The sequence below is a fragment of the Eleutherodactylus coqui genome, chromosome 3 (assembly GCF_035609145.1).
Source record: "Eleutherodactylus coqui strain aEleCoq1 chromosome 3, aEleCoq1.hap1, whole genome shotgun sequence".
NCBI classification, from domain to species: domain Eukaryota; kingdom Metazoa; phylum Chordata; class Amphibia; order Anura; family Eleutherodactylidae; genus Eleutherodactylus; species Eleutherodactylus coqui.
Genome location: NC_089839.1, coordinates 159,194,141 through 159,220,496, shown reverse-complemented (window position 1 = coordinate 159,220,496; position 26,356 = coordinate 159,194,141). Strand labels below are relative to the sequence as shown.

General features: G+C 45.0%; 1 protein-coding gene across 1 annotated transcript in view; it reads right to left on the bottom strand.

Annotated features, from left to right (window-relative positions):
* Nucleotides 1-3,761: 3,761 nt before the first annotated feature.
* Nucleotides 3,762-26,356, bottom strand: part of LOC136621171 (inter-alpha-trypsin inhibitor heavy chain H3-like) — a 127,592-nt gene continuing 104,997 nt past the window's right edge. Inside the window, exons 19-22 of the mRNA XM_066596445.1 lie at nucleotides 10,711-10,912; nucleotides 9,458-9,630; nucleotides 9,233-9,344; nucleotides 3,762-4,239 (exon numbers count right to left, since the gene is read on the bottom strand). Coding sequence (XP_066452542.1) covers nucleotides 4,098-4,239; nucleotides 9,233-9,344; nucleotides 9,458-9,630; nucleotides 10,711-10,912 — 629 coding nt within the window. The 3' untranslated portion in view covers nucleotides 3,762-4,097. The remainder of the gene's footprint in view (nucleotides 4,240-9,232; nucleotides 9,345-9,457; nucleotides 9,631-10,710; nucleotides 10,913-26,356) is intronic.

The window sequence follows — 26,356 nt, the reverse complement described above, 5'->3', positions numbered from 1 at the left end:
TAATGTAAAAAAAATGTTTATCAATTACCCCCTTTTTGCAAATTTTCCCCTATTTGTATGTAACTATGAAACATTTAAGAAAACCCCCACTTATTTGGTATCGTTATGTCCGTAATGACCTGTACTATAATTTGAGCGCACTATTAATCCTGCGCAGCAAAAACCCTGAAATAGTACAAATAAAAACTACAACTAGTGATGCTTCACCGAGCTCTGTCCATTGAAAAATAAAAAAGTTATGGGACTTTGAATGCAGTGATGTAAAAAGAATTATAATAAAAAAAAAGATGTTTGGTATCGTTGTAATTAGAGATGAGCGAAGGTACTCGTTTCGAGTAATTACTCGATCAAGTACCGCTATTTTTGAGTGCTTCAGTACCCGGTTGAAAAGATTCGGGGGGCGCCGGGGGATGGGGGGGAGAGGCGTGGGGGCATGGGGGGTAGCAGCGGGGAACAGGGGGGAGCCCTCTCTCTCTCCCTCTCCGATAAAAATTACAGTTCGCCAAACAAAAAACAAGCCCTTGTACGGCCGTGTCGACAGAAAAATAAAAAAATTATGGCTTTTAAAAAGTGGAGATGGAAATCCCCCAAAAATCGTTGCGTCCTCAATGCCAAAATAGGCCATGTCCTTAAGGCGCTAAAAAATTACCGGAGTCAGCTCACAAGTCCAAATTTTCCATGTTCCACGATGCATGAACAAGGCCTCAGCTCTAAGGTTACTTTTACAGGGGCAACTATTGGCCGACAGATCAGGTGATATTAGGTGACAGTTGTCTCATGTAAACGTGGCATCCGACAGAGTGAAAAATCACTTATTAGTCGCTAGTTGCTTCGTTTCACCTCACTGACACTAAACGACTAGTCAGCGACTAGCACGCTCATTTTTAAGGCTGCTACTCAATCGAGTAGCAGTCTTATTGAGTAACTGTGTACTCGCCCGAGCAGCATGCGGGGGGATGGCGGTGGGGAGCGTGAGTGATATCTCTCTTTCTCTGATACCCCCCCCTGATGCCCCCCCTCCCCATATGCTGCTCGGGCGAGTACACAGTTACTTAATAAGAATGCTACTCGATCGAGCTGCAGCCTTAAACGAGCGTGCTCGCTCATCTCTAATCATGATATATCAGCATGTATGTACAGTATTAATATGCTGCAGTATATATCAGTATTATATTGTGTGTATATGTATTAGTACAGTACTAATCAGTATACAGCATTATAAATTAGCATGGATGTATCAGTGTGGTGCAGTTTGTATATACATTCTTTGTAAAAAAAAATCCAACATCTGAAGGAAGTTGTCATTTTAAATTTGTTGCATTTATATTTTAGCACTGACACTGGGAAGTTACATTATATAGGGGTACACTTACTTTTGCAATTAGCATTGAATAATCCAGTTGTGATCCATTTACTTTTCCTATTTTGGACTGAAAGAATGCTCATGCCAAATTTCATGTTTGTACGACATCGGGAAGTTAGAGAATTAGACTAGGTACATTACATAGGGGTGTAACCTATGTAAGTCTTAACCAATTGATAAATAAACACTGCCAATAAAGAGTTTATACATTAACCAACTAATGCTTTAAGAGATAGATAACATATATGTAAGTGCATGTCTAGGAATGCAAAAAAAGTTTACATTATCAAGTAAACTTAAGTAACAAGCCTAGAAATAGTTAATATAACAGGCGACGTGTGATCCGAGGGAAGTTCTGCTTGGAGACTGACTTTACTTGCTGTACTTGTTGAGTTTTAATAACCAGTGATGATAAATGAATTATAATAATCTATGCATATGTATAAAGTGCCTACTAGCCTAATTTCCAATGTTTTTGTCTAAAAGACATATTAAACACTTCTGCTTGTTAACAAATAAACGAGAAATTGTCATGATTACACTAAATGCTGTTTGACCAGTCAATCATTTTGGAACACAAAAATATAACTGTACTGGCCCATTGCGCTAACACAGATATTCAAGCATTTTCCATTTTTCCACTCTGTTTTTGTTTTCTGATTGTAGATTTTTTATTATATTGTATATGAGTATGGGGGCTGCCATCTTCCCTTTCTTCAGAGATATACTTTATAGTAGTTTTTAGAGATATGCTTTAAGGCATAAATCATGAGGCATTCACAGAATGGACAAGATGGGACCCATTGACTTCTATGAGAAAATGTTCGAGGCATGCTCTGCAATCTGTGGAGAGGCCATTGCACAGGGAGATGAGTAGATAATCTGTGATGATCACATATTGTGAGTGGTGTATTCTGTTTTATTATTATATAGTTGTTACCTTTTGTTGTAATCCTGCCTGTGACGATGTAGCAAGTGTAAGACTATTATTAACCCCTTGCCGCTCCATGACGTATAGGTAGGTCATGGAGTGGCGGGGTATGTATGAAGAGAGGTTGCGGGGCAACCTCTCTTCATACAGTGCGGGTGTCAGCTGTTTATTACAGCTGACATCCGTGGGCAATAGCCACGATCGTCCGTTCGGCCGATCGCGGCTATAAATGACAGCGGCATTTAAATCCCTCGAACTATGTTGAGAGATCAGGGGAGCCGTGCAGGTATCATGGCAGCTGAAAGGCCCCAGGGCTGCCTTAGCAGACTGCTTATCAAGCCATCAACTCGTCCCGCAAAAAACAATCCCTCATACAGCGACGTCGATGGATAAATAAAGGAGTTACAATTTTTTTGAAGGGGGGAGGAAAAAACTAAAATGGAGAAAGAAAAAGGGGCCGCGTCATTAAGGGGTTAATCTTAGTGGTCAATGTGCAAGATATTAGTTTTTCTTTTTATATAAATGCTGACATTAAAAAAGGAAAAACATTTTAAAAACTACTTTTAATCCCTTCAGTGGCAAGTTTATTATTACCATGTCATGCCTCACAGGGCAGGTTTTTTAAATGAGTCAACAATGCAATTTAATCTCGCAAGTATTTGAAAGTACTGTACTACTTTGACAGTTGGTATTATGACACGGAAATCTCCGGGGCTTGCTGCACTGAGTATCCAGTAAAATCCCCAGAAGATTTCAGATGACAGCTCAGTGCTATGCACATTTCATTACTAGAGCTGTCCACGGAAATCTTCCGGGGTTTAACTGTATGGTCAGTGCAGCAAGCCCTGGATGTTTTCCGGGTGTGCTACTAAAAGGGTTAAAGCATTCCTGTCATTTCATTAAATGCTGAAATAAATACATTAGCTTATTGCTCTTATGCTTCAGATTGTGTAGTAACATGATTTGGGACATATATCTTTGTTATTTTCCTGAAAAGTTCCCAGAACTGACGCACAGTTATAATCCACCCACTCATTTTCAGTAGGTCATCAGTAGGACCTAAGAAGTCTGCCAGGACTGTATATGCTGGCACTTCCTTTCCCTTAGTTGCCTCTTGCATTGGACCAATGAGAGTGCTGCCCTGATACTAGACCCCACGTCTCTTCACTGAATGGGGAAAAAAGCAGACAGACACCCAAAGTGTAATTGCACTATAAAGTGCTGTAGTAAAATTTATCAGTGTAGTGTACAGAGCTGAAATAGGAGGAAGGAAGGGGTAGTACACTAATTCACAAGGCACAGAATGTAGCAGCTGAGAAAAGCAGAATGAATAGGCATGTATTACACAGAGCTCTGTTATGCTAGTTAAGCCCCACCTCACACTTCCTGTAATCAGTCTGTTACTAGAGACAAGCATCTCTTGACAACAGGCAGTGGACACTATATTAGAAGGAAAGGAAACCTGTAGTGGTCAGAACTTTGGAATGATTTTTCAGGCAGAAAACACAAGTTTCGGTAAATAAAATAAATTGCAATTTTGCTAATTTTCAGATTGGCTATCACATTGTCATTTGTTGAAACAATAGTGACCAGTTAACATAAGATTTATTGATAACACATTTCATTTAAAATTAAAACACAGCTGGTGTCCTTGCAGATTTTCAGCAAATCACGGATTGTACTAAAATTCAAAAGTTTAATAAAACTGTAGAGACACTTTAAAAGGGCAAATATCACTATATCATCAATTAATTAGAAGAAAACTGGGTACTGAAATACATTGATTGTGACAGTTAATCACTTCTAAGAAGCAATACTGAAAATATCAGGTACAATGTAATCAGTATGGGTTCCATCAATTAAGCCTTCTCCATTGAAATGCACAAACCAGCAGGGAATTTTTATGCCATTCTTGGGATCTCTTCGGTAGTCTCTTTGTACACCCCTAAAAAAGTAGAAAAATAAATTATATGTATGAAAGCAGAAATACTAATACTATTTATTCATACTTAGTATCTGCCAATTCCCGAACACTGAGTCCAGAGTACAATTGTATATTCAGAGCTAATTATGTAAACAATGGAGATCTACAATAATAAAAGTATCATTATGTGTCGGGCGCCAGAAAAGGGTACTTTATGCTTAAAAGCTCTCAGTATTATTTGCAGAGAGGTTTTACAAGATTTTTTTAGGAAGATGTGATTCGTGGAATGTACTTTTTATCTCCAAGCCACTCTTCTCTTTCCTTTCTTAGGGTAACCATGCACAAAAGATAGCTGCCGGTTAAGCCCTTAGTGACCAAGCCTGTTTGTGCCTTAATGACCAGGCCAAATTTTGTAAATCTGACATGTGTCAATTTAATATAGAATAACTCCCTAAAAGTTTTGCATTTCCAAGTAATTCTGGCATTGTTTTTTTTGCCACATATTGTACTTTATTTAGGTGGTAAAATAAGACCGATAGAATTTGTATATATTTATTAAAAGCACCAAAATTGGTAAAATTTTGAAAAAATTAACATTTTTTCAGTTTCAACTGCAATATGTCAAATATTCACTAAAAACAGCCATATACTTACTAACACAGGAGGGCAAACGTGCACCACCTCAACATGCAGGCAGCCAAAACTGCAAAATTCAGGGAGCCAACTCACACCTGTGGAGGACACCGATGAGACAGCCACTCACACAGCCTCTCAATATAGAAAGGGGTGGCTGCTTGGTGTATACTCTTGCAGAGTGTAGATACAAAGTGTCAGACCATTCTGGTGTATGTAATGCACCATGCAGACTAGCAAACTATTAATGACGCCATAATAGTTCTGCGGGCTGTGCTGCACTTCAAAGTGAACCACATTGGTACTATCACCCTGGGCTCCCCAGTGTTTAAAAGCCGCACTGCATGTGAATAATACATAATAAATGCAAGGTATCAGTTGAATTTTGGCCAAAATACTTGAGCTTACAAGCCAATCGTCAAGGCTCCTCACATTTTTTGAGTCCGTACACTAAATATAAATATATCACAGAAGGGGAAAATTAAAAATAAATATTCACATTCGCAATATGTCAAATATGACCAAAAATACTGTAGAATTTTTTGGTGAGATATATATTTCCATTTGTTTACGTTATTCTGGAAGCACATTTGAAAAACTTTATTTTTTTGAACCATTTAGGAAATGTACAAATTTAACATTAATTATTCAAATTTTGAGGAACATTTTGTTTTCCTAGACCAAGCCAAGATTCCAAAGGCTCATAGGTGTCAGAATGATAGATACCCCGTTAAAAAAAAATACAACTCCTACATGCATTCACTGAGGGGTGTCATGAGTATTTTGACCTCACAGTTTTTTTTCAGGAGTTAATGCAGTTTAGAGGAGAAAAAATAAAATGTCATATATTTGCAAATATGTCATTTTAATAAAGACAGTTTTTTTCTATAGTGCACATAAAAACGAGAATTTACACCCCAAAATGGATACCCATGTTGTTCTGTGTTCAGAAACATACCCATTGTGGCACTAATCTTATGTCTTCATGCATAACGGGCCTCAAAACTCACAATGATTTCACTTTCATGACAGTTTTTTCTGTTTCAAGCAGGAAAAACAGGGGGGATGCACCCTAAATTTTTGCTTACTGGACACATGGGTAGGCCAATAATGAAGGGAACATCAGTTGGCTCTCAGGGCAAAACTGAATGACTTACATGCCATATTGCACATTTGTGCAGAAAAAAAATTGACTCCCTAAAAAGAATCCTCCCCCCTTTTTGTCATTTCCTAAATCTTAGCTAAAAGTAAAAATATAAAACTGTGTGGAATGTTTCAAAACAGACGTAATTACAAAGCCCTGGTTGGGTTGGGCACATGGGACAATAAAACTGTGTATCTCTCCTTCCCCCATGCTTGCCGCAAAACACTTTTTATGGGGGTATTTCTTGACCTTAGTGGCAGAGATGGGGTGTAAAAAGTGCTTGCTCAGGTGTGGTGGTCTCAAACAGATGACGCGGAGCCGGAGAGTTCTCTGGGATGTTTTAGAAATGATGTAGGCATTATAGATAGTAATCTGAATAAGGTAGATCACTACTTTTCTATATCATTGGATTACAGTGATCACGTGACCAGGGCGTGTTCATTGGGGCCTTCGGTCACTGCTCTAGGTTCTCGGCTACCTTTAGCAGCTGCGAGCAAGGAGATTTTAAATTTCCCAGCCCCTCCTGGCTTCTGCACATGCATCTATAATAATAATCTTTATTTGTATAGCACCAACTTATTCCACAGCGCTTCTACCATTTTGCCAGTGTGCACATGCGCAGAAGCCAGGGAAGGGTCTGTGAATAATAATTCTGTTGAGGGACATTGTTGGAAGACTTAGGTAAGTAGTTTCATTTCCCCTCATGGATCAGATACATAAGAGTAGCTGAAACTTTTACTTTTTAAACTTTTTTTTACTTTTATGTGATCGGCATTAGCCATTGGATAACAGCGATGACGTGGACCCACGGCCCGCAGTGACATCTCCAGGCTTTTGGCTACCTTTGGTAGCCGAGAGCAAAGAAATTTTGAATTTGCTGGGATTCTATGCATGAAGACGGGGAAAAGTCAAGATCATTGGGGGATATCACGAAGCCTTAGGTGGGAAGTTTCATCTCCCCTCAGGAATCCAATCCATGAGGGAAGATGAAACCTCAACTTTTTAAACTTTTAAAGAAACTTTTAGCCAATAGCAGGGAGCTGTCACACTCTCCAACACCGGAGCTTTATTCTACAGGGCCAACGTGTTTTCACAGCCCTGTAGAATCAAGCCCAGACACCCAGAACATGAAGACACGTATGGATGATCACTAAGGGGTTAAAGGCTTATTCAGCTAACAAGTATCTTGTCTGACACCCTCAGACACAAACACACTCTGCTTGGCTTCTGCTCACGGGCGTGATTCCGCTGGCAGTAAATCGCCGGTGAATCACGCCATCTAAAGCTTTCCATAGCGGCCGGCAATTCACAGCATGCTGCGTTTTGCCACGATTCTCCGCGGTCAGCCTATCTGGTAGATAAGCTGATAGCTAAGATCTGTCTGCCGGCTCCGGCTCCCGGGCATAGATCCGCCGCGGGATCCCACAACGCCAGTGGACGGGCAGCCTAAGTGTGTTTGTTTTTAATACAAAGAGAGAAGGAAGTTGCTGCCAGAATGGCTTATCTTCCTGAGAACAAAATATGGCGCAGTTGTATTTCTTATCCTTATCTCCCCCCAATATCTCAATATCTGAAGTCAAGGAGTGCCAAGAAGCCACCATATCCATTATTAGATGATCAGGTGGACCATAAAAACTATGTAACTATGTAGATGTTGAAGAAAGTGATTGATCAGTTGTCAAAATTAAAAGATACCTACAATTAAACACTAGGCAAATTTTTATAACTAGAAAAATGGAACGACTATGCTCATGGAAGCTGATATATTTCCTGCGCTGCTTGCCTCCTGCATGAACTTTTCACATGACACTGGTAATACTAAGACCTCTAATCTAGAATTTAGCTGCTTCCTCCTGCATTTGGACCAGAAAGCAGAGGAATAAAATGTAAGTGTGCAGAGCAATAAGTCTGAGAGAATCAGTTTCAGCCAATAGCTGTACAGCAGGAAGTGATGTCAGAAAAGGGACATCATATTGGCAACTTCTAATGTACTTTTCAGTAATATGCTGCCATTTTATAATTTTCTGTTGAGTTATGGGCGTAAATGGGCTTATTTAATATTCAAAATACAACAGTTTTTTAGAGCAAATTCCGCAAGATTTACTATGTGTTTTTAGAGATTTTCGTACAAATTTTTCCTGACTTGTCCAAAAAAGGTTGTGGCCTTAAACTCTGCCTAACTACCACAAATTGTGCCACAATCTTGGCACAATTTTTGGCATAAACTAAGTTAAAGGGGTTGTCCCGCGCCGAAACGTTTTTTTTTTTTTTTCAATAGGTCCCCCGTTCGGCGCGAGACAAACCCAATGCATGTGTTAAAAAAAAAAAGTTTAGTACTTACCCGAATCCCCGCGCTGCGGCGACTTCTTCCTTACCTTACTAAGATGGCCGCCGGGATCTTCACCCACGATGCACCGCGGGTCTTCTCCCATGGTGCACCATGGGCTCTGTGCGGTCCATTGCCGATTCCAGCCTCCTGATTGGCTGGAATCGGCACACGTGATGGGGCGGAGCTATGAGGACCAGCTCTCCGGCACGAGCGGCCCCATTCACCAGGGAGAAGACTGGACTGCGCAAGCGCGTCTAATCGGGCGATTAGACGCTGAAATTAGACGGCACCATGGCGACAGGGACGCTAGCAACGGAACAGGTAAGTGAATAACGTCTGTATGGCTCATAATTAATGCACGATGTACATTACACAGTGCATTAATATGGCCATACAGAAGTGCTGAACCCCACTTGCTTTCGCGGGACAACCCCTTTAACTAACAAGTGGTGTAAGCTTTAGACTTGACTGTCGTAAAATCCGACAGATTTATCGTTCAGAAAAGCTACAGTGATGAAACTGGCAAATTTTAACACTGTCTAGTCTAAGGTTGCAGTGTCTAACTTTTAGACAGTATTAGCAAATAAGCCTCATTGTGCACAAAGCATCTTGAAAACTTTCATTTGGGGGTGTGCGGGCGGAGTGCAATTCATGGTCCTGGTATGATCTGTGATCCTAGTAGGTCCATTTTACTAATTGCAAAAAATTGCTTAGAGTTTCACTTTAAATGAACTGTCCAGAATGAGGATAAGGGTCTGCTTGTTTACTAGTAACAGCACGGTTCTTGTTCATGGGCTGTGCCTGATACTGCAGCTCTGCCTCGCTCACTTAAACAGAGCTAACCTACCAGTAGATCTTGACAGTTGAGTATATAGTTGAGTATACTTATATATCAGTATGCTCCCTACCTTGTCACTGTCAGCAGCTTGTTCTTCACTTTCATTGTTGCATCTGGTTTGTCAGGATTATCAGTTTTGTGAACATTGGAAATCTCATATTCGATTCCATGAAAAAATTGTCCTTGAAAAGTAAAACATTAATGGTGATTTTTCTCAAGAATGAGAAGACACATAACAGTAGATTACATTACAGCACTGAGGATTATAAATCTATAATACAGAAGCAAATGTTACCTAGCAGTCCATGGACTCCTTCAGAAAACGTATGATCATCCAATGTATAGAAACCTAAGAAGCTCCTGTGGAGAGGGTGACCTTTCCAAACTTCATGCAGAATAATAACAAATGTTGCTCCTTCCCCAAATGAAAAGGTCACATTACTTCTTTTGTTGACTACCAGATTAAACCTGGAAGAGTATAAATACAGAAATCATATATACAGACTGTATTATGTGAACTGGTTGTTAGATCCATTTACTTACAGCATGTGTCTGAGAGTCACCTGAAATGTGAGACAGGCATAATTTGTGCTGCTTTTGTGCAAATAATGTCTACATTTCAAGTAACTTGTATTAGGTGAAAGGATGCAAGAAGTCATCCCCACCTAACTGCAAATAGAAGTGAACAGACATTCAACATATCCTGACCATTCTAGCAGAAACATGATTTTGCAAGTACTGGTGCATCTTGTCTCCACCAGAAATATGGGTGGAGACCTGCAGAGTGACAGGGAACGCCCCCAAGCTCCGGATTGGCTGACGTCCTGCTGTACTTTGGGGCTCCCGTGTGTGGAGGAGATGTCCGTAGCTGCTGGTCCTCCTGCAGCCGATGGTGGCTACAAGCAGGACAGCCGGGCAGGATTGCATGTTGGTCGGAGGACTTCAGCACATACATCAGCTGTGCAGCACACTGAGGACAGTGTCCACAGGGGAACCGGAGGCTAAACAGTGACAGTGTGTTCAGAAGCAGAGATGGCACTCCGCCGGGTGAGCAGTGAAAGCGGCCAATAGCCTGAGATGGGAGTCTGCCAGGGGAACACACAGCAGCACGCCAAGGACAGTGTCAACAGGGGAGGCTAAACAGTGACAGCGTGTTTGGGAGCAGAGATGGCACTCTGCCCGGGTAAGTAGTGAGAGTGGCCCAATAGCCTGAGCAGGGGAACATACTTACAGCTGCCCTAGGAGTGCAGATGGGAGGCTGAAAGGGAGCTAACAGCATCCAATCCACAGCTGTGGCCATCACCTGCCCCTCCCCTATAGCTGAAGTCACCCAACCCATGTCTCCACCCATTTCTCCATTGGAAACAAGATGCACCAGGACTGATTTTGCATTGGAGACCCCAGGAATGAAGATACACTCCAGTGGTGGCAACTTTGTGGGGCCAGACCCAAACTGAGCACCTGATCATTGGGGCAGGTTAATTCTCAAAAAGGGGTTGCAGTTTACAAATAGCTCATAGGAACAGTACACCATTATAAAGTTCTTACCCTTCCTTACTTATAGAGCCCCTTTTCTGCCATGAAAACGTCTTTTGGTTTTTATGGTTCAGGACTGTGATTTTTTCAGTTGTCACCTCAAGCCTTATCTTCATCTCTCTGTTTATAATCCCAATTCTTCCAAAGTAAGTTTCATTTGATATCACATTGTCTGTTTTCTTGTTTCCAATAAGTTCCCCATTAACTGCAATACCTGAAGAAAACAACATGACTGGTCTTAGGATATGAGGCAAACTGTTATAACTAGAAACATGTAAGTGACTGCCTAATACAATGGTGGTTTACTTACCATATAATAGGGGCCTGTGATATGAATCATGACTCCATCTGGGGGTCTCACATTTACATTCAATGCTCCGATTCCCCTTTTTGCAGTGTAAAGGTTGTTGCAAATGCATCGTCCCTCATTTTTATATTATGGGAAAGCCAGACATTGCGTCCTGAATTGGTCTTACTTCCAGGACCACCATAAGGGCAGTGCAACTAGTGTAAGGTCTCTGGAGCTTCCAGAGCCTCATCATGTTCCACTGGCCGGTCAGTGTCACCAGATGGAAATTTGCTAAAATTGTATTTGTTATCTTTGTTTCTCTCGGTGAAAGGTGGTAGGAAGACTGAAGCGGGATTCTTGCTCAAATGAACTGTACTGAACAACATGTGAAACCTTACAAATGACAGAACCTCTTGTACTTTGTGGCAGCAACAACCAGCTCACTGGCGCAGATGATTGCACTCTGGCTTCTCATGTAATATCAGGTTCTGCGCTCCTTTTAGTCAATCCTCCTCCACAATGTCACCATTTGCACAAGAACCCAGTTTACATGCTACAAATTATGTTACTCCCACTAGTCATACTTCACCAGAGCTACTTTCTGGCATTACAATATTCGCAGCCACCATTTTTAAAAAGACATCACATAAAAAAAGTACATTTACTGTCATAACATTTCCTTAGGAAGGGCCCAACGTGCCTGTATGTGCTCCTACACCTGCACTTCTTTAAGAGGTTCTATTCCTTTTATTAAGAAATGCTTTCTGGCAATAGTCTTGCAGCTTCACATGGCACACAGGCCTCTCTGCACACTGCTGTGTTTCGAGAGCCCTGAAATCTCCACGCTTCTGACACTTTTAACAGCATCTGCATCCTCAAGATTCAGTTGAATACTATGGCGGAGTAGAGAGCTACTAGCTCCCCTGCCAGAATCTGTTATAGGCTTCAAGCTTCTTCGTGATGTCGTGAGATGCCGGGATGATCTCCGGTACAGGCGCGATTACATCATTATATCTCTGCGCTGAGATCCCGTTACAGCATGACAGATGCTACAGGCAGAAAGTGGCTGAGCTCCATTCATTGTGGGAAAGGGGCTAGGTGAGTATTTTATTTTTTGAATAGGCACATTATTAGCGGCATTATTACTTAATAAGGGCACTATGGGGCACTATTATTAAGTGAAGAGGGGACATTTAATAAGGTTACTGTGGGGTACGGTAGTAGGGCTAGGGGGGCAGCAACAGGCACTGGAGATAGCAGCAGGATAGCAAGTTTGTGTAGGAAAATATAAAGAGACTGCTGGAAAAGTGAGGAGCCAAAGACATCATAGTAACATAGCATATAAGGCCAAAAAAAGGCATATGTCCATGCAGTTCAGCTGATTACTCCCTAATGTTGATCCAGAGGAAGAGCAAAAAAAAAAAAAGAGGTAGAAGCCAATTTTCCCCATTTAAGGAAAAACTGCCTTCCAGACTTCAATCTGGCAATCAGAATAATCAGATTACCGACCCCTCTGACGTAATTACTGATTATAACATGTAATATTGTATCGCTCAAGAAAGGTGTCCAGGCCCCTCTTGTACTCTTATCGAATTTGTCATTACCACATCCTCAGGCAGAGAGTTCCATAGTCTCACTGCTCTTACAGTAAAGAACTCACTTCTATGCTGGTGATGAAACCTTTCCTATAGATTTAGAGGATGCCTCCTTATTACAGTCATAGTCCTGGGTATAAATAGATCATGAGAGAGATCCTTGTATTATCCTCAATATATTATGCATAGTTATTAGGTCACCCTTCAGCCGTATTTTTTCTAACTAAATAATCCCAATTTTGATAACTTCCATGAGTATTGTTGTCCCCCCATTCCATTTATTACTCTAGTTGCCTGCCTATGTACCTGCTCAAGCTCTGATATATCCTTCTTGAGTACCGGTGCCCAAAGCTGTCCACAATATTCCATGTGCGGTCTGACCAGTGACTTGTAAAGAGGAAGGACAATGTTCTTGTCATGTGCCCTTAGACCTGTTTTGATGCACCCCATGATCCTATTTGCCTTGGCAGCAATTTTCCATGTCAGTGTTACCAAGTGGTTTCTCTGTCCATGTGCATAACCTTACATTTATCAGTATTAAACCTCGTTTACCACTTTTCTGCCCTACTCAACTTATCCAGATCCTCTTGCAAGCATCTTGTGTCCTCTCTTGTGTTAACCCCTTAAGGACCAGGCTGTTTGGTACCTTAAGCCCGAGGCACTTTTTAGGGTTTTACTGCCCTATATTCTTTTCTTTTAGCTACCAAAATTATTTTAGTTGCGTTTTTTGTGACATATAGGGCTATTCTTTGCCATCGCGCAGGAGTTTGAAACAAATTGTGGTAAGATAAGTCCTGCCCTATTTTTTCCGCACGTAGGTAATACTATCTGCTGGAAAGGAAGGACAAGTCCTATTTTTTCTTGCCCCTTCCATTTAACAGGTGAGAATTCCGATAATGAAAAGGACACCATTGAAATCCATTGAAATCAGTGGTTTTGTTTTGTTCCGTTATGTGGCCGTGACTATCACGGCCACTTAAGGGGAGAAAAACACGTTCATCTGTTTAAGCCCTTAATGTAGTAAGTGAAATCCACAGCTAAATCTGCACCAAAATCTGCATAAAATAATGTGCAGATTTTCATCCAGATTTTCGCATAGAAATTTTTGTACGGAAATATTGCGGATATTTACTGCTGTGTGTAAAACTAGTCTGAAGTGAACGAAATCCACAGTGAATTATCTGCAACATAAATAGCATGCTGTGGATTGGAAAATCTGCAACATGACTCAAATTCACAAGGGATTCTTTCAACTGTTAGTGAATGATGTTTGAACAAACACTATTCACTAACACATTACTGTACATAATTGTATAATTTTGGTGTGGACAAGTTCTGCAACTAGTAAGCAATGTGTGAAACCAGTCTTATACTTAGAATCATCCGGGCTTTCAATTAATGAGTATGAATAATAATTTCAGAGATTTGTTCATAATATACACTCATTGTCAAAAAAAAATCAAGTACCTAGAAGTTTTTGGAGGCTCTAGTACCCTGTTGTACCGCCTCTAGCTTGGATACATGATGTGATACGGGAGAGCATGGGGGCTCTAGTACCTTGTTGTACCGCCTCTAGCTTGGATACATGATGTGATACGGGAGAGCATGGGGGCTCTAGTACCTTGTTGTACCGCCTCTAGCTTTGATACATGATGTGATACGGGAGAGCATGGGGGCTCTAGTACCTTGTTGCACTGCCTCTAGCTTGGATACATGATGTCCTGTGGGCAAGCATGGAGGCTATAGTACCCTGTTGTACTGCCTCTAGCTTGGATACAAGAAGTGATACGGGGAGCATGGAGGCTCTAGTACCCCATGGACTGCCTCTAGCTTGGATACATGATGTTATACGGGCGAGCATGGAGGCTCTTGTACCCTGTTGTATCGCCTCTTGCTTGGATACATGATTTGATATGGGCGAGCATGGAGGCATACAGGTTTCGTACGGTATCCTGCAGTTGAACCTCTAGATCGTGCAAACTCATAGGCTGTCGTATTTGTCATCCCTGATGGTCCCATACATGTCCTATTGCTGATAAATCTGGCAACTGAACAGGCAACAGAAGTGTAACAATGTTGTGGGAGCATTTCAATGACACCCCTGTGTGTGCGGCCTGCTGGAAAATGTCTCTTGGAAGTTGCCATGAGAGGAACACATGTGGCTGCAGGATGTCCTGAACATATCGCTGAGCTGTCAATGTCCCTCGAATCACTACTAGGGGTGACTTACTGCTGTAAGCGATGGCCCCCCCAAACCATCAAACCAGCAATGGGGCAGTGTGCCGCTCCACAACAGAGGCAGGATTGAGGCGCTCACCCATGGTTCTCCAGACATGCACATGGCCATCATCAGTGCCCAAACTAAGCATGGATTTGCCGCTGAAGACAACTCAGATCCACTCCAGCAGTCTAGTTTCTTCATTTATAACACCACTGTAAATGGAGGCGACGGTGGGCTGGTGTCAAAGGTGGTAAATGTAATGGGCACTGTGAGACCAAATGTCCATCAGTCAAGCACTTTGAAGTGGTTCTGATAGACACAGGGGCCTGTAACAATGATGCTACCTGTCGCTGACTGGTAGACAATGAAACAGTTGAAGCTGCTCAGACTATTCTCTCTACTGGAGCTCTGTTGATGGTGTCCTGAGCCTGATCAACACGTGTGCCCTTACACATCCATTGGTCCCAATACCTCCTAACAATCTGGTCAGAATGGCTCTGGTGGCGGGCAATTCGTCAATATGACCATGTAGCTTTATGCATTCCATTAATGCGCCCCTCTCAAACTATGTTAATTGGGCTTTGATTGTGCCATAGAGGTGTCTAGTGATCAACAAGCTCTACACAAGCAGAAAAAGATCCACTACACACAAGGAGCCTCTGAGAGTGTTTTTATAGACCAAGGTGGGAACCACTTTTAAGGCCTCAGGTGGCAAGACTGTTCATCTAATCATTTGCATATCTGCCAGAGATGCAATTCCATGCTGTGTTTTGCAGCAAAATGACAACTACTTTAAAGTGCTTGATTTTTTTTTTTACAAAGAGTTTACATATTGACATATTAATCAATGCATTTATGCCAATTTTCTATCACAAATGCACTAAAGAGAATGACATTCAGGCTGAACACCATAAATAGTTTAGCTAACTAGAAATGGGACCTTCACAGACGTCGGGCCAGGAGGACTCAGAGATAAGTATAAAAAGTTCTTTGTTCCAAAAGCAAAAGTAGGGTAACACGTTTCACGACCAAAACTTCCCCAGACCATAGCAACATATTACAGAGCACATTCTCTTTTACGCAGTCGTAGGTAATGTTAGGGGCGGGTCATAAAATATACGTCCTGCCAAAATTACGGTATTGCCTTTGGTACGCAAAATATATTCTATATGTATTTGAATAGATGACAAATGTTCCTGCATCATCTCTGTGTTCTTTATTTTAATAATAATAGTGAGCAAATGTTTGTGATTTATGCTTTCATTAACTTCTCTGGGGCTGCATTCTGAAATTGTGTCAACAGGTGTCGCTCTTTCACAGGATTTCCCACTTTGATACTTTGTTACAAGCACAATCATTAGGCCGAATGCAGACAGCCGGGTCGGATTCTGACTGTGAGATTCTTGCAGCAGGATGCGACCCTTAGCCCTGCCATGACCCGTGGCTTACCTGTCCGGTGTCTTTGCTCTGCGGATGTGACGGCTGGAATGCAGTCCAGTGAAATAGGACATGCCGCGATTTTGTTAGTTTTCCGCGATCAAAATCGTGGCTGTCTGTATCAGATGGCATAAACCAATACAATGCTATGGCAGCGTGCAACAGTGGAAATTCCACGCAGAATCTCGCCACGGAATTTCCGCCAGTGTGCATTCGGCCTTTAGGCTGAATTCCACCCTGCCCGCAGCATGAGGATATTACTTACCATTCCGGATCCTTTGCATGGCAGTGCGGGTCATCCGTCTTCTCCTCTGTGGATGTGGGTGCGCACCAGCTGGCATGCCCCCACACATGCGCAGTGGAGATTTTTTAAAAAATTCTCCTGCTTTCCCCCGGGATCTGCAGCACACCTGCAGTGACAGTTGCAGGTGTGCTGCAGATCGGATGGCTTCCATTGAACCAGAAGGTCCACAAAACAAATCTGCATGCTTTAATTAGGCTGTGGGCACCCATGATTGTCTATAGGCGGCTTGAACTGCGAATCATCGTCACGGGTACACCACGCGGATTCTGCAATTCAAACCCGCCCGTGGACATGAGCCCTTAGGAGAATGTTTTCCATTAACCTCAATGTTTCCATTTATTGAGTGCCGGTCATCTGTAATTTAATGTCAGATGTAGTAAAATGGATTTTACTACATCTGACAGTTCATAGTGTGGTAGTATCTCATGAAAACCGAGTAAATTTATTTGTTGTTACTCTGCACATGCGGAAGTTTTTCTAACAGGATGAGATTGTTTAATTATTATTATTATTAGTGATATCTGCGGATAGGATTTTAATACTGAAAAGCTGTTATTTGTCATCGGTATAAAACGTTTGTGTAATATAAACTTAAACAGGAAAAACCTAAAGATTATTCATAAGCGAAGGACAGTGGATTACTTAATGCTATGAATTGTTGGTATGTGACCAGCAGGCTGTCCCAATTATTATACAATTAGATGTATAGTTCCTGATGAAGGGGAGGGGTACTCAAGTATAAGAGCATCACTAATGTCTGTGATTACTACTGGTAATTGTTGAAGCACGATACTCTCCTCTTGTATACTATATTAGGCCTCGTTCACACGAGCGCTGTTTAGCGCGGTATAGGCCCGTGAAAAGATTGCGACTATACTGCACTAATTTTATTTTTTTAATTAGCCCGGTTACACGATCGGAGGTGCGTGGTGCATGTTTTCCAGCTCCCATAGGAGTCTATGGAAAGCTCACACTTAAGATAGGTCAGATCCTATCTTTTCTCACACCACGAACCTTAGATGCGAGCTTTGTACACGCATGTCCTATCTTTGATTGGTGCGAGTATTTAGCGCACCTAAAATTCTTTCATGTGAACGCTTCTATAGGAAACCATTGGTTCTTATAGAAGCGGTCTTTTCACGCGCCTCTAATGCACTAAAACAGCGCTCATCTGAACGAGGCCTTTAGGCAATTCTCTGAGGTATTTCACAATTCAGGATCACCTCCCAAAAGGGAGTTATTGCTCTATACTGTATGAGAACTTCTTGCAGAATAGCAGAAACATTCCCACTCATTGTAAGGCCTCGTTCACATGAGCATCGTTTTAACGCTCAAATAGCCATACTAAAAAATTGCATATCGCTTGTGCAAAAATCCCCTGAAAGGGTGATTTCCATCTATCAAGTCTGGAGTCTATGGAAGCTCGCATGCATCACGCACCAAAGATAGGTCAGGTCCTATCCTTTATTGCAGCCCGGACATTAGATGCGAGCTTTGCAGTCTTATGTTCTATTTTTGTTAGAAGCGAGTATTTTCCGCATCTAAAATCCATTCATGTAACGCTTCTATAGAAAACCATTTTTTCTAAGAGACGCAATTTTTTTCACACTCCCATAATGCGCTAAAACCCCACTCGTGTGAACGAGGCCTCATAAATACTAAAGGAACTATTGCCAAGTCTATAAGAATATATATAAAAATATTCCACCAGCAGCCACTCCATACAACCCGGGTGCCGACTGTTTCTTACAGCTGGCACCCGCCCGCAACAGCTCCATTAACCCCTTGAGTGGCGGGTTTCCTACCACCCTGTCGTGCCCACCAGGGCAGGTTTTTTAAAATGGTCTAATCATTGAATTTCAACAAATTTTGCAGTTGCGTCTCAAGAGCCATAACTTTTTCATTTTTCCATTGATATGGCCATATGAGGGCTTGTTTTTTGCGGGACAAGTTGTGATTTTTTTAAACAAGGGGGAGGAAAAAAAGAAATGGGGAAAAAAAGAAAAAAAGGGGCCATGTCATCAAGGGGTTAAATAATGTATTAACTTCCTTCTCTGGGTCATTACGACGCATGGATACCACATGTGTGATTGTATTTTTTACAAAGTAAAGGGAGACAAGTGTTTTTATTATTTTTTTAATAATTTTTTACCTTTTTTTTTAAATTTTTTTTTTGTCCCTTTAGGGGACTTCCACAGGGACCCATCAGGACCCCTGATCACATTCCAGGGGTCCGATGGTGACAGCCCTTTACATGCTGCAGTGACAGCCCTTTACATGCTGCAGTCACATAGACTGCAGCATGTAAAGGGTTAACACAGCAGAGATCGGAGGTTTTCTCTGATCTCTGCTGTAAGAGCAGGTACCTAGCTGTCCTCTGACAGACAAGCACCAAGCTCTCCCAGCCACAGAGACCATCGGCTTGCTTCTGACAAGCCGATGGTCTCTATGGCAACCTGTAAACAAAGCAGGAGGTTGCCGACATATCGGCAATATCTTCTGCTGGTTTTTCAAAGCCCTTGCTTTGTTCTCTGTGGGTCTGTGCAGGCAGAGCACAATGCCACAGCTTGTGGCATTGTGCTCTGCAGCTCCCATAGTGATACATAGCCCGGAAATCTTCCGGGCTATGTCACTATGAGCAGTGGAGCTCATCCCGGAAAATTTCCGGGCGTGCCACTCAAGGGGTTAAGCTGCACCGCTCATCGGAACTGTTAATCCTTTAAATGCCGCTGTCAATTCTGACAGCGGCATTTAAATTTCCCAACCGATGTTCCAGGGTCCTGTATGGCCCCCACGCAATGAAATCATGGGTTGCTGTATGGGTGTCATGGCAGCCGGGGGCTTTGTTAAAGGCCCCAGGGCTGTCATAGCAGAATGCCTATCAAGACTTGATAGTATGCCTGTCAAAACACAGTATAATGTAATGCTATGGCATTACATCATACTGCAGAAGCAATCAAAGCATTACAATTTTTTGGCCCCTTTGGGGGCTAATAAGCAAAGAAAAAAAAGAAGTTTAAAAATGTTTTACTAATTATTAAAAAAAATAAAAGGTAATGAATAGAGATGAGCGAACACCAAAATGCTCGGGTGTTCGTTATTCGAAACGAACTTCCCGCGATGTTCAAGGGTTCGTTTCGAATAACGAACCCCATTGAAGTCAATGGGCGACCAGAGCATTTTTGTATTTCGCCGATGCTCGCTAAGGTTTTCATGTGTGAAAATCTGGGCAATTCAACAAAGTGATGGGAACGACACAGCAACGGATAGGGCAGGCGAGGGGCTACATGTTGGGCTGCATCTCAAGTTCACAGGTCCCACTATTAAGCCACAAGAGCGGCAAGAGTGGGCCCCCCCCCTCCCAAAAACTTTTACTTCTGAAAAGCCCTCATTAGCATGGCATACCTTTGCTAAGCACCACACTAGCTACAACAAAGCACAATCACTGCCTGGATGACACTCCGCTGCCACTTCTCCTGGGTTACATGCTGACCAACCGCCCCCCCTCCCCCCCCACAGCGCACACCAAAGTGTCCCTGCGCAGCCTTCAGCTGCCCTCATGCCACACCACCCTCATGTCTATTTAGAAGTGCGTCTGCCATGAGGAGGAACCGCAGGCACACACTGCAGAGGGTTGGCACGGCTAGGCAGCGACCCTCTTTAAAAGGGGCGGGGCGATAGCCCACAATGCTGTACAGAAGCAATGAGAAATATAATCCTGTGCCACCGCCATCAGGAGCTGCACACGTGGGCATAGCAATGGGGAACCTATGTGCCACACACTATTCATTCTGTCAAGGTGTCTGCATGCCCCAGTCAGACTGGTAATATGTACCTTAACAGTAACCGCGTTGGTGGTAATGTGGTGGTGACTGCGGACCTAGTAGCACGGTTGTATTTTGTTGGTTTTCGGAATGTGGCCAGGATTAAGTTGGCCGTGGCGGGGGATGTTTTTGAGGCACTACGTGTCCTCTCCACGTGTCCGTGGTTATATGCACCTTATCAGTAACCGCGTTGGTGGTAATGTGGTGGTGACTGCGGACCTAGTAGCGCGGTTTTATTTTGTTGGTTTTCGGAATGTGGCCAGGATTAAGTGGGCCGTGGCGGGGGGATGGTGGGGGGGCTCTCTTGTAGTGTCGGTAAAGGTGAAGTTCTTGGACTGCCACCAGACGAACCAATGCAAAGGCATTTGCCAAGAATGTTTTCATTGTTGGAGGAGGAGGGGGATGTTTTTGAGGCACTACGTGTCCTCTCCACGTGTCCGTGGTTATATGCACCTTATCAGTAACCGCGTTGGTGGTAATGTGGTGGTGACTGCGGACCTAGTAGCGCGGTTTTATTTTGTTGGTTTTCGGAATGTGGCCAGGATTAAGTGGGCCGTGGCGGGGGGATGGTGGGGGGGCTCTCTTGTAGTGTCGGTAAAGGTGAAATTCCTGGACTTCCACCAGACGAACCAATGCAAAGGCATTTGCCAAGAATGTTTTCCCTGTTGGAGGAGGAGGGGGATGTTTTTGAGGCACTACGTGTCCTCTCCACGTGTCCGTGGTTATATGCACCTTATCAGTAACCGCATTGGTGGTAATGTGGTGGTGACTGCGGACCTAGTAGCGCGGTTTTATTTTGTTGGTTTTCGGAATGTGGCCAGGATTAAGTGGGCCGTGGCGGGGGGATGGTGGGGCGGCTCTCTTGTAGTGTCGGTAAAGGTGAAATTCTTGGACTGCCACCAGATGAACCAATGCAAAGGCATTTGCCAAGAATGTTTTCCCTGTTGGAGGAGGAGGGGGATGTTTTTGAGGCACTACGTGTCCTCTCCACGTGTCCGTGGTTATATGCACCTTATCAGTAACCGCGTTGGTGGTAATGTGGTGGTGACTGCGGACCTAGTAGCGTGGTTTTATTTTGTTGGTTTTCGGAATGTGGCCAGGATTAAGTGGGCCGTGGCGGGGGGATGGTGGGGGGGCTCTCTTGTAGTGTCGGTAAAGGTGAAATTCTTGGACTTCCACCAGACGAACCAATGCAAAGGCATTTGCCAAGAATGTTTTCCCTGTTGGAGGAGGAGGGGGATGTTTTTGAGGCACTACGTGTCCTCTCCACGTGTCCGTGGTTATATGCACCTTATCAGTAACCGCGTTGGTGGGAAATGGCCTCGCCATCATGTCTTTGGGAAGCCTCTGTTTCCACACCCCAGAGACATACCATTAGCAGCGGTATAGGCAGAGCCCATAATTCGTAACATTTCAGCCGTAGCATTAGGACAGGCCCCACTAACATATCACTAGCAGCATTATAGGAGGAGCGCAGTCTTCGTTCCATGTCAGCAATAGTAGCACTCAAGACAGGCCCCAGTAACAATTCCGAAGCAGCAGTATAGCGGGAGCGCAGTCTTCGTTCCATGTCAGCAATAGTAGCACTCAAGACAGGCCCCAGTAACAATTCCGAAGCAGCAGTATAGCGGGAGCGCAGTCTTCGTTCCATGTCAGCAATAGTAGCACTCAAGACAGGCCCCAGTAACAATTCCGAAGCAGCAGTATAGCGGGAGCGCAGTCTTCGTTCCATGTCAGCAATAGTAGCACTCAAGACAGGCCCCAGTAACAATTCTGAAGCAGCAGTATAGTGGGAGCGCAGTCTTAGTTCCATTTCAGTAGCCTTAGTATAGCCAAGGCCCAAGTTACATTTATGTAGTTAAAGTGTAGGCCAACCCCACACACACTTCTGTACCATGAGTGCAGGCGAAGAACATACAAATTGCTATGATTACACTGTAGGTGAGGGCCCCAAAAAATTGGTGTACCAACAGTACTAATGTACCTCAGTAAACATTGGCCATGCCCAACCAAGATGGCAGGTGAAACCCATTAATCGCTTTGGTTAATGTGGCTTAAGTGGTAACTAGGCCTGGAGGCAGCCCAGTTTAACGAAAAATTGGTTCAAGTTAAAGTTTCAACGCTTTTAAGAGCATTGAAACATATAAAAATTGTTTCGAAAAATTAGATGAGTGAGCCTTGTGGCCCTAAGAAAAATTGCCCGTTCAGCGTGATTACGTGAGGTTTCAGGAGGAGGAGCAGGAGGAGGAGGAGGAATATTAGACACATATTGATGAAGCAGAAATGTCCCCGTTTTGGATGGTGAGAGAGAACGTAGCTTCCATCCACGGGTGCAGCCTATGTATTGCTTACGTATCGCTGCTGTCCGCTGGTGGAGAAGAGAAGTCTGGGGAAATCCAGGCTTTGTTCATCTTGATGAGTGTTAGCCTGTCGGCACTGTCGGTTGACAGGCGGGTACACTTATCTGTGATGATTCCCCCAGCCGCACTAAACACCCTCTCCGACAAGACGCTAGCCGCAGGACAAGCAAGCACCTCCAGGGCATACAGCGCTAGTTCAGGCCACGTGTCCGGCTACGTACTCCCTCACCATCCTTTTACAGTGCTCCCGCCGACTCAGCCTTGACTGGGGAGCGGTGACACAGTCTTGGTGGGGAGCCATAAAGCTGTCCAGGCCCTTAAAGACTGTTGCACTGCCTGGGATGTACATGCTGCTCGATCTCCGCACCTCCCCTGCTACCTTGCCCTCGGTACTGCGCCTTCTGCCACTAGCGCTGTCGGCTGGGAATTTTACCATCAGCTTGTCCGCAAGGGTCCTGTGGTATAGCAACACTCTCGAACCCCTTTCCTCTTCGGGAATGAGAGTGGGCAGGTTCTCCTTATAGCGTGGGTCGAGCAGTGTGTACACCCAGTAATCCGTTGTGGCCAGAATGCGTGCAACGCGAGGGTCACGAGAAAGGCATCCTAACATGAAGTCAGCCATGTATGCCAGGGTACCTGTACGCAACACATGGCTGTCTTCACTAGGAAGATCACTTTCAGGATCCTCCTCCTCCTCCTCCTCCTCCTCAGGCCATACACGCTGACAGGGTGACAGGCAATCAGCTGGTGTACCATCAGCAGCGGGCCAAGCTGTCTCTTCCCCCTCCTCCTCATCCTCCTCATGCTCCTCCTCTACGCGCTGAGAAATAGACAGGAGGGTGCTCTGACTATCCAGCGACATACTGTCTTCCACCGCCCCCGTTTCCGAGCGCAAAGCAGCTGCCTTTATGCTTTGCAGGGAATTTCTCAAGATGCATAGCAGAGGAATGGTGACGCTAATGATTGCAGCATCGCCGCTCACCACCTGGGTAGACTCCTCAAAATTACCAAGGACATGGCAGATGTCTGCCAACCAGGCCCACTCTTCTGAAAAGAATTGAGGAGGCTGACTCCCACTGCGCCGCCCATGTTGGAGTTGGAATTCGACTATAGCTCTACGCTGTTCATAGAGCCTGGCCAACATGTGGAGCGTAGAGTTCCACCGTGTGGGCACGTCGCACAGCAGTCGGTGCACTGGCAGCTTAAAGCGATGTTGCAGGGTGCGCAGGGTGGCAGCATCCGTGTGGGACTTGCGGAAATGTGCGCAGAGCTGGCGCGCCTTTACGAGCAGGTCTGACAAGCGTGGGTAGCTTTTCAGAAAGCGCTGAACCACCAAATTAAAGACGTGGGCCAGGCATGGCACGTGCGTGAGGCTGCCGAGCTGCAGAGCCGCCACCAGGTTACGGCCGTTGTCACACACGACCATGCCCGGTTGGAGGCTCAGCGGCGCAAGCCAGCGGTCGGTCTGCTGTGTCAGACCCTGCAGCAGTTCGTGGGCCGTGTGCCTCTTATCTCCTAAGCTGAGTAGTTTCAGCACGGCCTGCTGACGCTTGCCCACCGCTGTGCTGCCACACCGCGCGACACCGACTGCTGGCGACATGCTGCTGCTAACACATCTTGATTGCGAGACAGAGGTTGCGGAGGAGGAGGAGGGTGCTTTAGTGGAGGAAGCATACACCTCCGCAGATACCACCACCGAGCTGGGGCCCGCAATTCTGGGGGTGGGTAGGACGGGAGCGGTCCCAGGCTCTGACTCTGTCCCAGCCTCCACTAAATTCACCCAATGTGCCGTCAGGGAGATGTAGTGGCCCTGCCCGCCTGTGCTTGTCCACGTGTCCGTAGTTAAGTGGACCGTGGCAGTAACCGCGTTGGTGAGGGCGCGTACAATGTTGCGGGAGACGTGGTCGTGCAGGGCTGGGACGGCACATCGGGAAAAGTAGTGGCGACTGGGAACTGAGTAGCGCGAGGCCGCCGCCTCCATGATACTTTTGAAGGACTCCGTTTCCACAACCCTATACGGCAGCATCTCAAGGCTGATGAATTTTGCTATGCGGACGGTTAACGTTTGAGCGTGCGGGTGCGTGGCGGCGTACTTGCGCTTGCGCTCCAACAGTTGCGCAAGCGACGGCTGGACGGTGCGCTGAACTACACTGGTGGATGGGGCCGAGGACAGCGGAGGTGAGGGTGTGGGTGCAGGCCAGGAGACGGTAGTGCCTGTGTCCTGAGAGGGGGGTTGCATCTCAGTGGCAGGTTGGGGCACAGGGGGAGAGGCAGGGGTGCAAACCGGAGGCGGTGAACAGCCTTCGTCCCACCTTGTGGGGTGCTTGGCCATCATATGTCTGCGCATGGTGGTGGTGGTGAGGCTGTTGGTGTTGGCTCCCCGGCTGATCTTTGCGCGACAAAGGTTGCACACCACTGTTCGTCGGTCGTCAGGCGTCTCTGTGAAAAACTGCCAGACCTTAGAGCACCTCGGCCTCTGCAGGGTGGCATGGCGCGAGGGTGCGCTTTGGGAAACAGTTGGTGGATTATTCGGTCTGGCCCTGCCTCTACCCCTGGCCACCGCACTGCCTCTTGCAACCTGCCCTGCTGCTGCCCGTGCCTCCCCCTCTGAAGACCTGTCCTGTGTAGGCGTTGCAAACCAGGTGGGGTCAGTCACCTCATCGTCCTGCTGCTCTTCCTCCGAATCCTCTGTGCACTGCTCCCTCGGACTTACTGCCCTTACTACTACCTCACTGCAAGACAACTGTGTCTCATCGTCATCGTCCTCCTCACACACAGAAAGTTCTTGAGACAGTTGGCGGAAGTCCCCAGCCTCTTCCCCCGGACCCCGGGAACTTTCGAATGGTTGGGCATCAGTGACGATAAACTCCTCTGGTGGGAGAGGAACCACTCCTGCCCAATCTAAGCAGGGGCCCGAGAACAGTTCCTGGGAGTGTTCCCGCTCCTGAGCAGGTGTCATTGTAGTGGAGTGAGGAGGCTGGGAGGAAGGAGGAGCAGCAGACAGAGGATTCTGATTTGCAGCAGTGGACGGCGCAGAACTGCGGGTGGACGATAGGTTGCTCGAAGCACTTTCTGCCATCCAGGACAGGACCTGCTCACACTGCTCATTTTCTAATAACCGTCTCCCGCGTGGACCCATTAATTGGGCGATGAATGTGGGGACGCCAGAAACGTGCCTCTCTCCTAATCGCGCAGCAGTCGGCTGCGACACACCTGGATCAGGAGCTCGGCCTGTGCCCACACCCTGACTTGGCCCTCCGCGTCCTCGGCTGCGTCCACGTCCTCTAGGCCTACCCCTACCCCTCAGCATGCTGTATTACCAGTGATTTGATTTCACAGGCAGGAAATAAATTGGCGCAAGACTGCAGGCCAAATATAATTTTTTCCCTTTTTTGAAAACGAAAGGCCCCACTGCCTCTATTGAATGAATAATCTAAGTTTAATAACTGTGCTGTGTCCCTGCTAATGTGTCACAGAACTTGAGGGTAGCAGAGTTATTAACTCTGGCAGAGCAGGTATTTTTTTCCCAATTAAGGAAAGCAAATGGCGAAGCCAGCAGTAAACCGTAGCTGGGTGCGTCTGATTTTTTAACGTTGTACACGCAGCTCACACGTGTCCACAGCCCTTA